At 42.5% G+C, this 13,764-nt stretch overlaps 2 protein-coding genes across 3 annotated transcripts in view; one reads left to right on the forward strand and one right to left on the reverse strand.

Moving 5' to 3' along the window:
• Positions 1 to 13,764, reverse strand: part of LOC141438773 (phospholipid scramblase 2-like) — a 48,839-nt gene that overhangs the window by 15,425 nt on the left and 19,650 nt on the right. The gene's annotated exons all lie outside the window — the stretch shown is intronic.
• Positions 792 to 2,331, forward strand: LOC141438571 (arylsulfatase I-like). Its single transcript, XM_074102441.1, has 3 exons — positions 792 to 900; positions 1,327 to 1,469; positions 2,264 to 2,331. The coding sequence occupies exons 1-3, from the start codon at positions 845 to 847 to the stop codon at positions 2,329 to 2,331; spliced, it is 267 nt and encodes an 88-aa protein (XP_073958542.1). The 5' UTR covers positions 792 to 844.

Here is a 13,764-nt window from a genome sequence, read left to right on the forward strand (position 1 = left end):
CTAGTGCTGCATTTGACGGCAGAACATTGCAGTAAATTCCCTATTTAATATATACACCGTGTTTTTTTTTAATTTCGTTAACTTCAATGTTTAGCTCAGTTTGATGTTAGAAACCCAATAATTGTTTTGGCTAATTCGAAAAAAAATAATTTGATACACTTAACGATCAAAAAAAACTCACTGTTTTGACGTTTTGACCTTCTGATGCTAAATAAATATGTGTGAATTAAAAAACACTTCGTAAGGGATTCTAAAAAAAACTCAGAAATTAAGCACCTTTATGAAAATGACACATGAACAAAAATTTATATAATAACAGATAACAGCAAAAAAATAATAAGAACCAAAGTATAACAAAATACCTAATAAAATAAAATGAGAATACAAGATACAAAAAATAAATAAAAATACTTTTCTGCTTGTGCCCGAAATGGTCCCGCCTCAGCATAAAATGCGGACTCCTTTGGTGGAGCCAGCGCTGGTCTTCCGGCGAGACCATTTTATTCGGTCATCCGTGTCGTGTCGTGCAACACTGCCCTACGCGTTACGCTGAAACGCAACCGTTGTGCCTGAGTCGGGCAGCGCCGTCTGGCGGCGAACAGCCGACTCAAATTTACAACTAGGTACTACGCAAGGCCATTTGCACAACCAACATGGCTTTACACTGAAGGACTACAACAGTTTTATGGATTGGTCTTGAACAAACGATATTATTGGCTATCATTATAATTACAACCGATTATATTTTTCCAGGTGAAAAACACTCTAGGGAAGGTGGAGTTCGCGTGCCGCATTACTGTGGAGTCCACTCCTAGCGTGTAAATCGAAGGTGGCGTCCCAGAGTATGCACATATCGGACTGGCTGCCAACCCTAGTCAGCGCTGCTGGAGGTAATGCTAGGTAAAGTTCACTTTTAGAGCTGATCGGGGCATTTTTAACACTTTAACTCACGTTAATAAGAGTAGATATCCGGTTCGAAGGACCAATTTTTGTGCGAGAAGTAAATTTTGGTAAAGCTGAATTTACGCTAAAATAAAGTTGCAATAAACAAATTAAATTGGATCAACGTCTCGAGTTACCCAGATCCCGCGATGAAGATTTTATGGTAGCTCCTCTAGCGTCATGAAGCGGTCTGGCATCCCACTCCCTCGCATCTACAAGAAGTGTGTTAGAGGAAGCGTAGACCTTTTGGCGGCAGCAGTGAATGAAGTGAATTGACCTCCGCAGACTAACGCTTGAATCAATCTTTTTGCACATTTTTACGGGCACTAAACATTCAGTAACTGTCGAAGATTGATAATGATTTAATATTTCCTATTTCTACAGTACTATAGAAAATATCGACGGGTTCGATTTGTGGCAAGCTCTATCGGAGGACCAGCCGTCGGCAAGGACGTCGATTCTCCACAACATCGACGATATATTCGGATCCGCGGCCATCTCTGTGGACAAATGGAAACTTCACAAAGGTACGTTGCTGCAAATAATATGACAACCCGAGGCATCACTTTCTACCGTCGTCTTATACCGTGTGACAGAAAGAAGTGCTGAAAACGATTGTGATTCCATGTGTTATTCAATAAGGCCTCTGGGCCGAATACTATTCTATCTTATCCTAATCTATACTAATATAATAAAGAGGAAGGATTTGTATTTTTGGATGTTTGTTACGAATTAACTTAAAAACGACTAGACCGATTTTAAAAATTCTTTCACTATTATAATGCAAAATTATTCCAAAGTACCATAGGCTATATTTATTACCAGAAAAAAATAGGGCTCCGTACTAAAACTTCAATAATGTGACTCAAAGTGTAAAAAAGTTGCCATAAAACATCTTTCATCGCATGCGCTGTGGAAACTATTGATGATTGAACAAAAAAATGATCTACGATATTAAAGAATATATCATATCTACAAAAAACTTTGCCATACCATAATTATGTCCAACTATTGTAGTTATGTCACTATAATTTTTTTTACATTTCAAAATTTAACAGAAATGCAACTAAATCAGACCATGCACTGTGTATAATTAAAGAGGATTAACTGAAAAAGGAGTGGAGATCGCTTTTAAGCGATAAGGCCGCTATTGCTTACCTTTTAATTTTTTCTCTGTGTATCTGTTTTCTGTGTCGCTTATTATTTCTGGTGTACAATAAAGAGTCTTTGTATTGTATTGTAGTATTCGCCAACAAACTGTTTTGCAGTTTGGCGAATTATAATTGTATTTTTTGTATAAGTAAGTAAATTTATTTTTTAGGTACAAATAACAACGGTGCATGGGATTCGTGGTACGGCCCCAGCGGCGCAACAGCTCGTACGACCTAGAGTCCGTCTACGCGCGGCGCGCGGCGGAAGCTTTGGCCAGCATAGGGCTTATGCCAGCTCGGGACAAGGCTCAACAAATTAGGTAATTACAGATCGATTCCCAAGAGCTGGCACGAATGGATTCAACGAAAGTAATGTCACTTAGACATTTTTGTAGGAAAATGACATGCAGGACATTTTAATTTTTTTGTGAATTGTTTTCAAATAGGTAACACAGATACTTTCATTCAATCCATTCATACCAGCTCTTATGAATCCACCTATAGCCCTACCTACGTCATAAAATAAACCGTCTAAAGTTTTAGTTGTTGTCAAAGCCGTGATTGCCCAATAGTTTGACTTATGGTTTCTTAAGCAAGGTTATCGTGCATTCAAATTCCGGTCTCGCGCTTGTTGTGTTTTTTATTTGCCTACGAGTATAAAGGATTTATTTAAAAATGAACTATATTTTTGATAAATGCAAAGTTTATACCAAAGTAAAGATCGCTAGGTGGAATCTATGTGTAGAGTTGTCAAACATTGCACTACACCTGAAAATCGTTTTATATAATTGTGTGTACCTACATTAGCCATCAGATATTTCGGATTTCGGAGTGGCCGCGGTGATCAAAAATATCTGAACATGAACTCCAATGCCTTGAGAATAGAGTGTATTTTCCGATATATTTGACCACCTCGGCCACTCCCAAATATCTGACGGCGACTATACATTTAAAATTGTAAAAAAACTGATTTTGATATTTTTTTATTGTACTACGTTTTGAGAGTAATGTTACTCTTAAAACGTTGTAAATGTAAACAGTAAACGTCTTATTTGTATTGGTGTGCGAAGAAGTTTACGAAACCAGTATGTACGAAAATGACTTTACAACGAACTTTACAGACAAAGTGTCACTGTGGTATGTGACACAAACACCACAGTCATCCCTTGCAAACCTCTGGAAGCTCCGTGCCTCTTCAACATTGAAGACGACCCATGCGAACGATTCAATATGGCGATAAGTATGACATAATTCAATTCTTTTACTTTTTTCTTTAAAATCTGGTCATTTTTTTGCGACTGCATATTGTTCGCAATATTGAATAAGGCATTGAACGAGGAATATTATCAAATTTGGGACCGCGACTTTTCTGCATAAACCGAATGGTCCTTCAAACCGGATTTTAACTGTCATTTTTCATCAATTTGCAGGGAACCAGAAAGTCTTACAAAGGTTGTTGGAAGAACTTGACAAAGTGAATCGGACAGCAATCCCTAATAATAAGAAGGATGACCTACGCGGCGACCCTAAGTATTTGGGTCGGGTGTACACTAATTTTGGAGACTATGCAACAAATTATTCGTCAACGTTTTGTGTATGAAAGTGCAAATACCTACGTAGTGAAAAACATTAACTAATGATACAATGCATTTTATTTTGAACAATAATCGTAGACTTAAAAAAAGTAATGAGCTTACCTTTAGATAATTTACTTATCAGTCTAATTTTAACTGTGTTATAAGAACACATTATTTTATGGCCGTTAATAAAAACTACTATTGTAGCAGATTATTTTAAAATCAAATTGTTATTAACTAACCAACAACTTACAATATTATGTTTCTAATAAGATAAGTAATGTTAAAAGATAATTTTAATAAAAATAACTAAAACTACGAATATCACTTATCATTTGAAAATCATAACAAAACAATACAACTAATTTTGTACTAATCGCAAATTTTAATTAAGTAGAAGTCCGGGCCTTTTTTGTTTAGCTCCGGACCTAAGTTAGGTGTCCATTTCGTCGTCATCATCATTCTTCCTCTTAGATTTTTTTCCTACCAATATTTTCGATATCTTCACTGGATTATGTGTGATCCACTCAGAGGTAGTTCTTCAGTATATCTTGGTTGTCAATACTGCCTCTCTATATTGTTGTAAGTTTTATCATCGCTTCTAGTGTGTTTGTTGACTCTACTGAGTTTTCTATAATCTGACCTAGTTTAGAACTGTTTCTTAGCGTTATCTTTTCTAAGGGCTTAGTACTTCTCCTATGGGATCTGAAGTCTCAGTGGTTTCTGTTTCTGCACGAGTCTGTCCACCACGGTGTCTTCTTCCATGTCTTCGGCGTGGAAGAAGCGTCTGAAGGCGAGTTTAAGTTAATGGGATTTATTCTTCTTGGTGCCGATAAACTGAAACAAATTATTTATTTCTATAACAAAGCATTTTCGCACAGAATACTACTAAAATTTAAATGGTTGTTAGTATGTGCGTGCTTTGTACGTTGTGCGGCCCATTGCAACCCAATCTCCGGTTTACTGTAAAGGCATCAAGGTTAACAAAAGGCAACAGCGATTCGTCTCCGAAGAAAACGTTACACATTTTAAATGATAACATAACGGGTAATCACGTTGAAATCGAGTTATCAATTGACATGATTCAAATACATAACTGAATGTGACAGTTGTAGAGTAGCAGTCCTTATCGCGCGTTTATGTACCGAGCCGGCGTAGGTAATTATATCAAGGACGCTACCGAGATAATATACTGCTCATTTTTTCTGTACTGTGGCGGAGTGGAGAAGAGTTTTCCTATTCGCGAAGCTTCCCCGCTTCTCTGCTCGCGGCTCGAGTCTTGTATGATTTTTTAAGCTAGTTACCAACTCCTTAGCGGAGATTTTATGCAATCCTATTGTTGTGTTTTTATCTCGCTCACTGCTCCTTTGCCTCGCTCCGCTCTAGTAGACAGACAGACTTACTCGTCATCGGCGGTAAGAGGCACGACATAGTGTGCGTGTAACAGCTTGATCATCTTGCGGCCAGGTCGCGCTTGAGTCCGAATTTCTCCATCAGCATTTTCCCTGATATCGCGGACAGCTGCGAGCAAAGCTCCAGGGTGCGTCGGCAGATGGATAGCACTGCGGAATTAGATCGCTCTATTTTTTTTATATGCACCTTCCATGAGTTGCCAAGTGGTCACAGCGGAAGACTAGTTGGCTTGCACGGGTAACACTATGCTGAGCTGGGACCACTTGGCGACTTCGCAAAAACTAGCTTTTTTTTTCTTAAATTGTCTATGTCATATAAAGTTTGCAAAACATAACACATGTTTTGAATTTTTTTACGAATAGCAAACACTTAAATGTTTCTAATTCTAAAATTATAATTTTCTAGCAGACAAAAAACTCCAAGAAGTAAGATCCGACCAATTAGATATGATAATGATCACTATGAAAACTGATAACGTTTAAAATCCACAACCCGCCCCACTCGTGGACGACATGACATGGGTGTCAATTAAGTCATTTTTTGGTCTAAAATGACTAAGAACTGAGTTAGAGACTTACTTCCCTCCTCTTCTGGTCAAGCGCTTACGAGTTTAGGGTCGCTGCACTTCCTCCGCGGATCCTCGTCGTAGCACGCCGCACAGCAGTGGTCTTTGGGAGCGTGGATAAGAAGCCGAAAACACACTGCGTGCTTTGTGTGAGGCAATACCTGATTGAAGTTAATGATATCACTTAGAGTTGAACAACTAGTGGAATGGCAGTAGCTAACGTGGATTGTGAATTTGAAATAGTAAAGTCTAGAAATTTGATACCTGGATTACATATCATCATGGCTGATCATGGTAAAATCCTTATTTAAAGAATAACAAAATGTATTTATTTCAAAGAAAAAAAAGTTACAATAATGGTTCATCAGCGGCCTCCGCACTTTAGAAACGAACACAATATGGTATTTGTTAGCGCGGAAGGAACGAGAGTCAGGAATTGGAAAACCTGATGCGAGGCACGGAGAAACGAAGGTTTCTATACGGCCTGAGGTGTAGGTATGGAGGAACAGCCACCAGCAAGAGTGGACTGTATTTAATAAAGGGGTTATGGTAGACAATCTACGTTGGCAGTCAGTGGTAGATGGAAGAGCACGCCTACCTTGAGGATCCTTGCGTAGCTCCCAGTGCACGATGTCCAGGGTCCAGGGTCCAGCGTCCAAGGACGGAGCGGACCAGAACAATCCAGTAGGGCGTAGCCCGTTCGTTTCACCACTAAACAGCACCAAGTGTTCGTAAAAAGTCTAAAACGGTGGCCACCTCAGCTTCCTTCACCAAGTAGCACTCGCGACGAATCGAGAGGCACCAAAAGATGGAACAAAGTCCTGAATACCAATATTTTACAGCGACAAGATCATGCGCGTGTCGACATTTCTCTCGAACTCCTTCTATCTCCATGTTGGCTGGCGCTCGGCGAGCCGCGTTTAAATCCGCCAATCAGGGCGCGCTCCTGTCGCGCGCGCGATGCGATAGAAGATACGTAGGCGTGCGGGGAGGGAAAAGGACATAGGATATGGTGGTTATACTGACTGCCAACCTAAGCAACTTTTTGGAAGCAGTTTAATTCAGTGTTTTGGAAGTAATAAAATTTGCACGAAAGCAAAAGGCGCATTAAAGCGCGCGAAATTCAAACGTACTTATTTGGCGTTACCATTTCCTCCCCCCGTTAAAGGGTTGCCTTTACAAACATTACATTATAATAAAGGAGCAAACACTCGGCAATTTATGCTTAGCTAACTAAGAATTAAAATTTAAGATCTACATATAGTCTGAAACTCCAATAACTAACTTATTACTACTAGCTACCTACGACTAAAATTATTGAGCAAAGGGAGCTGCAGACTTATTGACTAGGTAATGGGCATAATCGAACAACGGGGCGCGTAAAAGTACCCTTAGTGGTCCTAACAGTAACAACACGCGTAGTACCATCCTTCGAGGGGATGAACAGCATCCACCATACCCAAAGGCCAAGAAAAAGGTGGTATGTTGTCGGTTATAATGACAACAACTGTACCTATTTGAATAGGCGTGGTTGGTGTTGTCCACTTCGCGCGAGATTGCAATTGATGCAAGTACTCAACTCGCCATCGCTGCCAGAAACTTTTTACAATTTTGTCGAGGAGAGAATATCTCTCTTGCAAATTTAAGTTTTCCACATACGGAGTGGGCAAGGAGAGTAGTGGCGCTGTGTGGAGAAAATGAGCCGGCGTGAGTGCAGCAGGCTCTGCGGGGTCGCTACTCATAGCAGTGAGCGGGCGCGAGTTTACAAGTGCCTCGACCTGGGCTAGCACAGTCAGCAGCTCCTCGTAAGACAATATCTGCTGTCCAACGACCTTGAACAGATGATTCTTAACGAGCTTAACCATACTTTCCCAACTTCCTCCGAAATGGGGAGATGCGGGTGGATTGAATTTCCAATCAATTCGATTTTCCGAAAGTTGGTTTTCAAAGTGGGGTCGGTACTGGTCGAGAAACTTGTAAAGGTCACGTAAGTATGATCGGCAGCCAATGAAATTGGTTCCTTGGTCCGAGTACATACATTGTACTGGACCGCGACGCGATAAAAAACGCTTTAATGCTGACAAGAAATTGACAGTACTCAACTCTGTCGCTATCTCTATATGGAGACAACGTGTCGTGAGGCACGTGAAAATACACAGCCATGCTTTGCGGCTTTTGACGCCTCGTCCACGCACCGGCGTATACTGGATAGGACCAGCGTAGTCGCATCCTGTGTGCGTGAAAGGCTTAACTGCTTGGTTGACGCGGCAATCCGGCAAGTCAGCCATGAGCGGCAAAGAAGGTTGTGGTTTTGCTCTAAAGCAAGTGTTGCAGTTGTGGATGCGATGACGGATTACTCGTCGAGCGGCGAGTATCCAGTACTGACACCTGAGTAAGGACATCAGTAGTTCGGGACCGGCATGCAAATGCTTCTTGTGATAGTAATCAACTACCATATCCACGACGTGATCGCGACGCGGGAACACAAACGGATGTTTCTGCACGTAATCAATTTTAGCATTTGTCAGACGGCCGCCAACGCGAATTAAACCGTCCTCGTCTAAAAAACGGATGCAGTTTTTGTAATGTGGGAGAACATGGTTCTTTATTTTTCAAATTTTGAATGTCTTGTCTGAAGTGAACATTCTGAAGAGAAGTTATAATTTTCTTTTCCGCTACTTCTAAGTCAGATCTGGAAACCGTCGCTCTGCGCGGCAGTAATTTTAAAAAACGGCATACGTAAACCGTGATTCGCAATAGTTTTGACCAAGATGAGGTCCGCTGTGCGAGTGTGTAAAGGGGAGACTCGGCACTATCCGTAGTGACGGCATGTGCTAGTGGCTTTAGTTCAGGTATTTCACCTTCACCGACGGCATCGCGATCGTGTTCTTTTATGGGCCACTCTGTCGGATCATTCAAAACCCATGGCGGTCCCTGGTACCACAGCGGATGGCCTATAAGCTTCGCGGGCGAGAGGCCACGTGATAAACAGTCAGCCGGGTTCTGAACTCCAGCTACGTGGTGGAAGCAATCGGCGGGTACGTTCTCAACTATCTTTACGACGCGATTGGCCACAAACGTTTGCCAGCGGTGAGGAGATGAATTAATCCAGCAAAGAACGATCTTCGAGTCAGTGAAGGCATAGATCTGATTGATTTTATAGCGTGGTTCGAAGTTATCTAACACCGTACGCATGAGCTTCGAGAGCAGAACTGCAGCGCAAAGCTCCAGTCTCGCTACAGAAGCGGTTTTCAGCGGTGCTACTTTTGATTTTGAACACACCAGCTGAACCGTCACGTCAGCTCCATTAGCGACCCTAAGGTACACGACGCCACCGTAAGCACGCTCGCTAGCGTCTCCGAAACCTAAAAGCATCGCGGTGCAACCTTGCACTACCCCGAGATGGCGCGGTATACGAATCTCGTTAAGTCTCGGAAGCTCAGCACAAAACTGGTCCCACAGTTCGACAATACGCTGTGGAGGCGTTTCATCCCAGTCACACTTAATCAGCCATAGCTCCTGAATAAGAAGCTTTGCGTACAAAATGGTGGGAGCTACTAAGCCCACGTTGTCCCACAGACGTGCTACGGTTGACAGTATGGCCCTTTTGGTACACGCTGTATCAGGTTCATTGACCTTGAAATAAAAGAAGTCCCCTACTTTATTCCAATGTAGACCGAGGATTTTTTGAGGAACACCTTTATCTATTTCGAGCTCTGTGGACGCTCGGTGCGAAGCAGGGATCTCACGCAACACGCTTTCCGAATTGCACGTCCACTTGACAAGATCAAACTGACCACGTTTGAATAGATTTATGAGCTCTTTGCTCGCAGCTATAGCCACAGTCTCGTCATTGGTCGCCGAGTCGTCAGCCATAATGCTGAAACAGACGTCATCCATATAGGTAGAGGTAGACGCTATGGTCGCCGCGATAGGGAACTGATCACCGTCATCCGCGATAAGCTGATGCACTACGCGCAGCGCGTGAAATGGGCTCGACTTCATGCCGAAGCATACTCGGTTAAACTCATAGGTACTCATAGGTTCTTGCGGGTGAAATCGGAACAAGATCCTTTGAAAACGGCGATCGGATTCATGCACTCCTATCTGCAAATACATTTGACGACAGTCTGCGGTAAGGGCGATTTTAAATAACCTAAAGTTTAGAAGTATACAAAAAAGATCACCCTGTAGATTCGGGCCCGAATGCAAGACGTCATTGAGAGACATGCCTGTTGTCGTTTTGCAGCTCGAATCTAAAACCATGCGAAATTTCGTGGTATCCTTGTCGCTACGAATAACTACAAGGGTCGGTATAAAATATCCGACACTATTTACGTCAGTCGTTACCTCCGATAAGTATCCCTTATTGACGTATTCGCGAATGATATCGTCAAAGGCGGTACGTAACGCGCTGGATGCCTCCAGCTTTCTTTCGAGACATAAAAACCTGCGATAGGCGGCGGTATGAGAATCACCCAACTTATACACGTCATCACTAAAAGGCAACGCAACAGTGTACCTACCACTATCATCGCGAGTAGTGGTGGTGCGAAAGTGATGTTCACATTCCAGGTCATCGCGACTGTGAGCGGGCGGAGCGGTAACCTCTTCAAGCTCCCAGAACTTCTTAAGAACTTGGTCCAACGGCGACTCATGGACGACAGCGCAACAAGCAGTTGTGGTGTTATATTTATATGGGGCCTGTACTACGGCAGGAACTGAACCCATTATAATATATCCCAATACTGTTTGTATAGCGGGCGGTATGTCGGGTACACTGCTATGTACCATGTTAGGTAGCAACAGGTGCGGAAATATAGATGCGCCGAGTAGCACATCCACCGAGGCGGGCGACGCGAACGACTCATCAGCCAGCGGGAGCGACGATATGTGTGACAACATGGATACGTTCACGGGCACCGTCGGCAGGTTGTCCGTGATGCGGTCTACTACGAGCCCCGATACATCAAAACTAGTATTTTCGTTAAATCGCGAATATATCTTAAAGTCAGCCGTGCCTTTAATAGATTTTTCCGCGCCGCCTATACCGCGAACAATCATGCGAGATTTTTTATTGTAGTTCAAACCCAAACGTGTGCAACACTCCTGAGTAATAAAATTACTTTGAGATGCCGAATCTAACAAACATCTAATTATTTGTGATTTGCCACTACTATCGTAGATTAACACTTGAGCGGTAGAGAGCAATATCGTTGTACGTTGTATACATTGCGCGTTTTGTATGGTGACCTTATCAGGAACGTCACTCACATGCGCGGCAATGGACGTGTTACACGACGTTATTGCGTCATTCGGCAATGGCGGCGGGCGAGACTCAATAGCGGGCTGCGCGGGATGTGGCGGCGGCGAGCCGACCGCCGGGCCGGGCGACGTTTCATTATGAACTTTATCCCTATGCAATAAGGTGTGATGTTTCTGTTGGCAGTTGCGACACTTTGAGTTTGAACCACAATCACGGCATCGATGTTTCAAACTTAAACAATTAATGCATCCATTATTTTCTTTAACGCATTTGAAACGTTCAACTGGCGTCATAGTACTGAACGTGGACATTTAAAGAAATGTTCGTGCACGATATTCTGACACAGACACTTAGTAGGTATCGCGCTGGCTACGTAACTCTGAGCGTTAGGCATCTTCGCTTCGCTTCGCTTAAGTTTAGGCGGTTGCGTGTTACTGGAAGATCGCGACGGGCCTGCACTAATGCTAGGCTGCGTATTTTGATACACTCTATACTGACTTTTGATGAAATCAGAAAGATTACCGAACGTCGGCATTTTCACGTCGCGATATTTCATTTCGAACGCGAGGACCGTTTCGTCGTCCAACTTTTTTAAGGCGGTGTGTAATAACATGTAATCCGCCAGATCATTCAGATTAAGATGCTTAATTGCATTCGCGGCCGTGACAAACTTATCCATAAATAGTTGTAAGTTGGACGAAGAAGCGGGGCCAGTCATTTTAAAGTTATTTATTTGGTCTAAATAAGTGGACGCGAGCGTCCGTGTGTCCTGATACCTATCGACCAGACAGCTGACGATCAGCTGATAGTTATCAGCGCACGGCGTTATTCCCGAGAACACAGCCTGGGCCCTTGGCGACAACTTGCCTATTAAATAATACAGTTTGTCGTCATCTGACAGCGATGGGTTGTTATGCACTCTTGACTTAAAACTTGCATAAAATAGAGGCCAATTTCGTATATCACCGTCAAATGACATAAGCTCCAATGGAGGTAAAGCAGGTAATTTAGGCATGATTGGACCGAGTTCTGCCCTCGAAGGTGTTTCGCATTGTTGTATCACACGCTTAATGCGGCAGAACATTTCTTCGAAAGCAATAATTGGCTGGTAATTAGGTTTCGCGCCAATTTTGTTTTTAAGCAATGTTTGATTATACTCATTAACTAAATTTTAAACTCTGTGCGAACTTCATCGATAGTCGCGACGGAGCAGAGGAATTTCTCTTTAAGCTCTGAGCTCGTGTGAGCTTTAAGGGCACTTTCGTATATGTTTTGAACTAATTGAAAAAGGATATTACGTCGCTCTTCCAACATAAACAAATCAGACTCGTAATCCATGTTTAAGTCTTTACTATCGCCAGAACTACTTTCATTTTGTTTAGCCATAGCGACACGCGAAAATATCGTTTTATACAACCAGTGGGTATGGTCAGTATGGGTATGTACCTATATGCCTACAGAGCGGCGAGGCGAGGCGCGTGCGGCGAGCGCTCTCGATGCCCGTATACGCACGTATATATAGCTACCTAGCGACGAGTGGGTATGCCGCTCGTTTTAAAACGAAAAGGTTAGGTAGGTAGTTACCCAAACTGCTGTTACAATTTATAGTTAATGTAGGATAAGTTAGCGGTTAGATATTATGTTTTAGGATAAGTTAGCGGTTAGATATTATGTTTTAGGTAAGTTAGCGGTAAGATATTATGTTTTAAGCTAGCAAAAGAACTAAATATTTTAAAGCACGAATGCAGTACAAAATATAACGTTTCCTTATAGTAACTTATTAAACAAATTGTTAAAACCTACGAATAGGATTTATTTAACTTATAGATAATAACCTAAACGACGGTGTTTTAGGCAATACCTATAAGGGCGGGAGTAAATGGATACGTATTAGTATTTAACCTAGGTATCCTAAGTGTAGAACTAAACGAATTTAGCCTAAAACTAGCGGTTTTTTTTTAGGTTATGGAATAAAATACCTAACTAGATGCTGGTAGGTTAATACCTATCCAGGCTCGAAGGAACCAAAAATGTTAGCGCGGAAGGAACGAGAGTCAGGAATTGGAAAACCTGATGCGAGGCACGGAGAAACGAAGGTTCTATACGGCCTGAGGTGTAGGTATGGAGGAACAGCCACCAGCAAGAGTGGACTGTATTTAATAAAGGGGTTATGGTAGACAATCTACGTTGGCAGTCAGTGGTAGATGGAAGAGCACGCCTACCTTGAGGATCCTTGCGTAGCTCCCAGTGCACGATGTCCAGGGTCCAGGGTCCAGCGTCCAAGGACGGAGCGGACCAGAACAATCCAGTAGGGCGTAGCCCGTTCGTTTCACCACTAAACAGCACCAAGTGTTCGTAAAAAGTCTAAAACGGTGGCCACCTCAGCTTCCTTCACCAAGTAGCACTCGCGACGAATCGAGAGGCACCAAAAGATGGAACAAAGTCCTGAATACAATATTTTACAGCGACAAGATCATGCGCGTGTCGACATTTCTCTCGAACTCCTTCTATCTCCATTTTGGCTGGCGCTCGGCGAGCCGCGTTTAAATCCGCCAATCAGGGCGCGCTCCTGTCGCGCGCGCGATGCGATAGAAGATACGTAGGCGTGCGGAGGGAAAAGGACATAGGATATGGTTATACTGACTGCCAACCTAAGCAACTTTTTGGAAGCAGTTTAATTCAGTGTGTTTTGGAAGTATAAATTTGCACGAAAGCAAAAGGCGCATTAAAGCGCGCGAAATTCAAACGTACTTATTTGGCGTTACAGTATTCTGACAACTGCTGAATTTCCATAGCACCATTCCTATTCACGTGTTATTTTTATTCTGTAGCTTTCCCTGCACCAATTTT

The sequence above is a fragment of the Choristoneura fumiferana genome, chromosome 19, assembly GCF_025370935.1.
Source record: "Choristoneura fumiferana chromosome 19, NRCan_CFum_1, whole genome shotgun sequence".
NCBI lineage: Eukaryota > Metazoa > Arthropoda > Insecta > Lepidoptera > Tortricidae > Choristoneura > Choristoneura fumiferana.

Excerpts from the sequence above, each read along its gene's own strand:
- LOC141438571 (XM_074102441.1), top strand. The coding sequence starts at position 845 with ATGCACATATCGGACTGGCTGCCAACCCTAGTCAGCGCTGCTGGAGGT. Across the intron at positions 901-1,326 it reads GCTGCTGGAGGTAATGCTAG|TACTATAGAAAATATCGACG; the intron begins GTAAAGTTCACT and ends CTATTTCTACAG. Across the intron at positions 1,470-2,263 it reads CAAATGGAAACTTCACAAAG|GTACAAATAACAACGGTGCA; the intron begins GTACGTTGCTGC and ends TTTATTTTTTAG.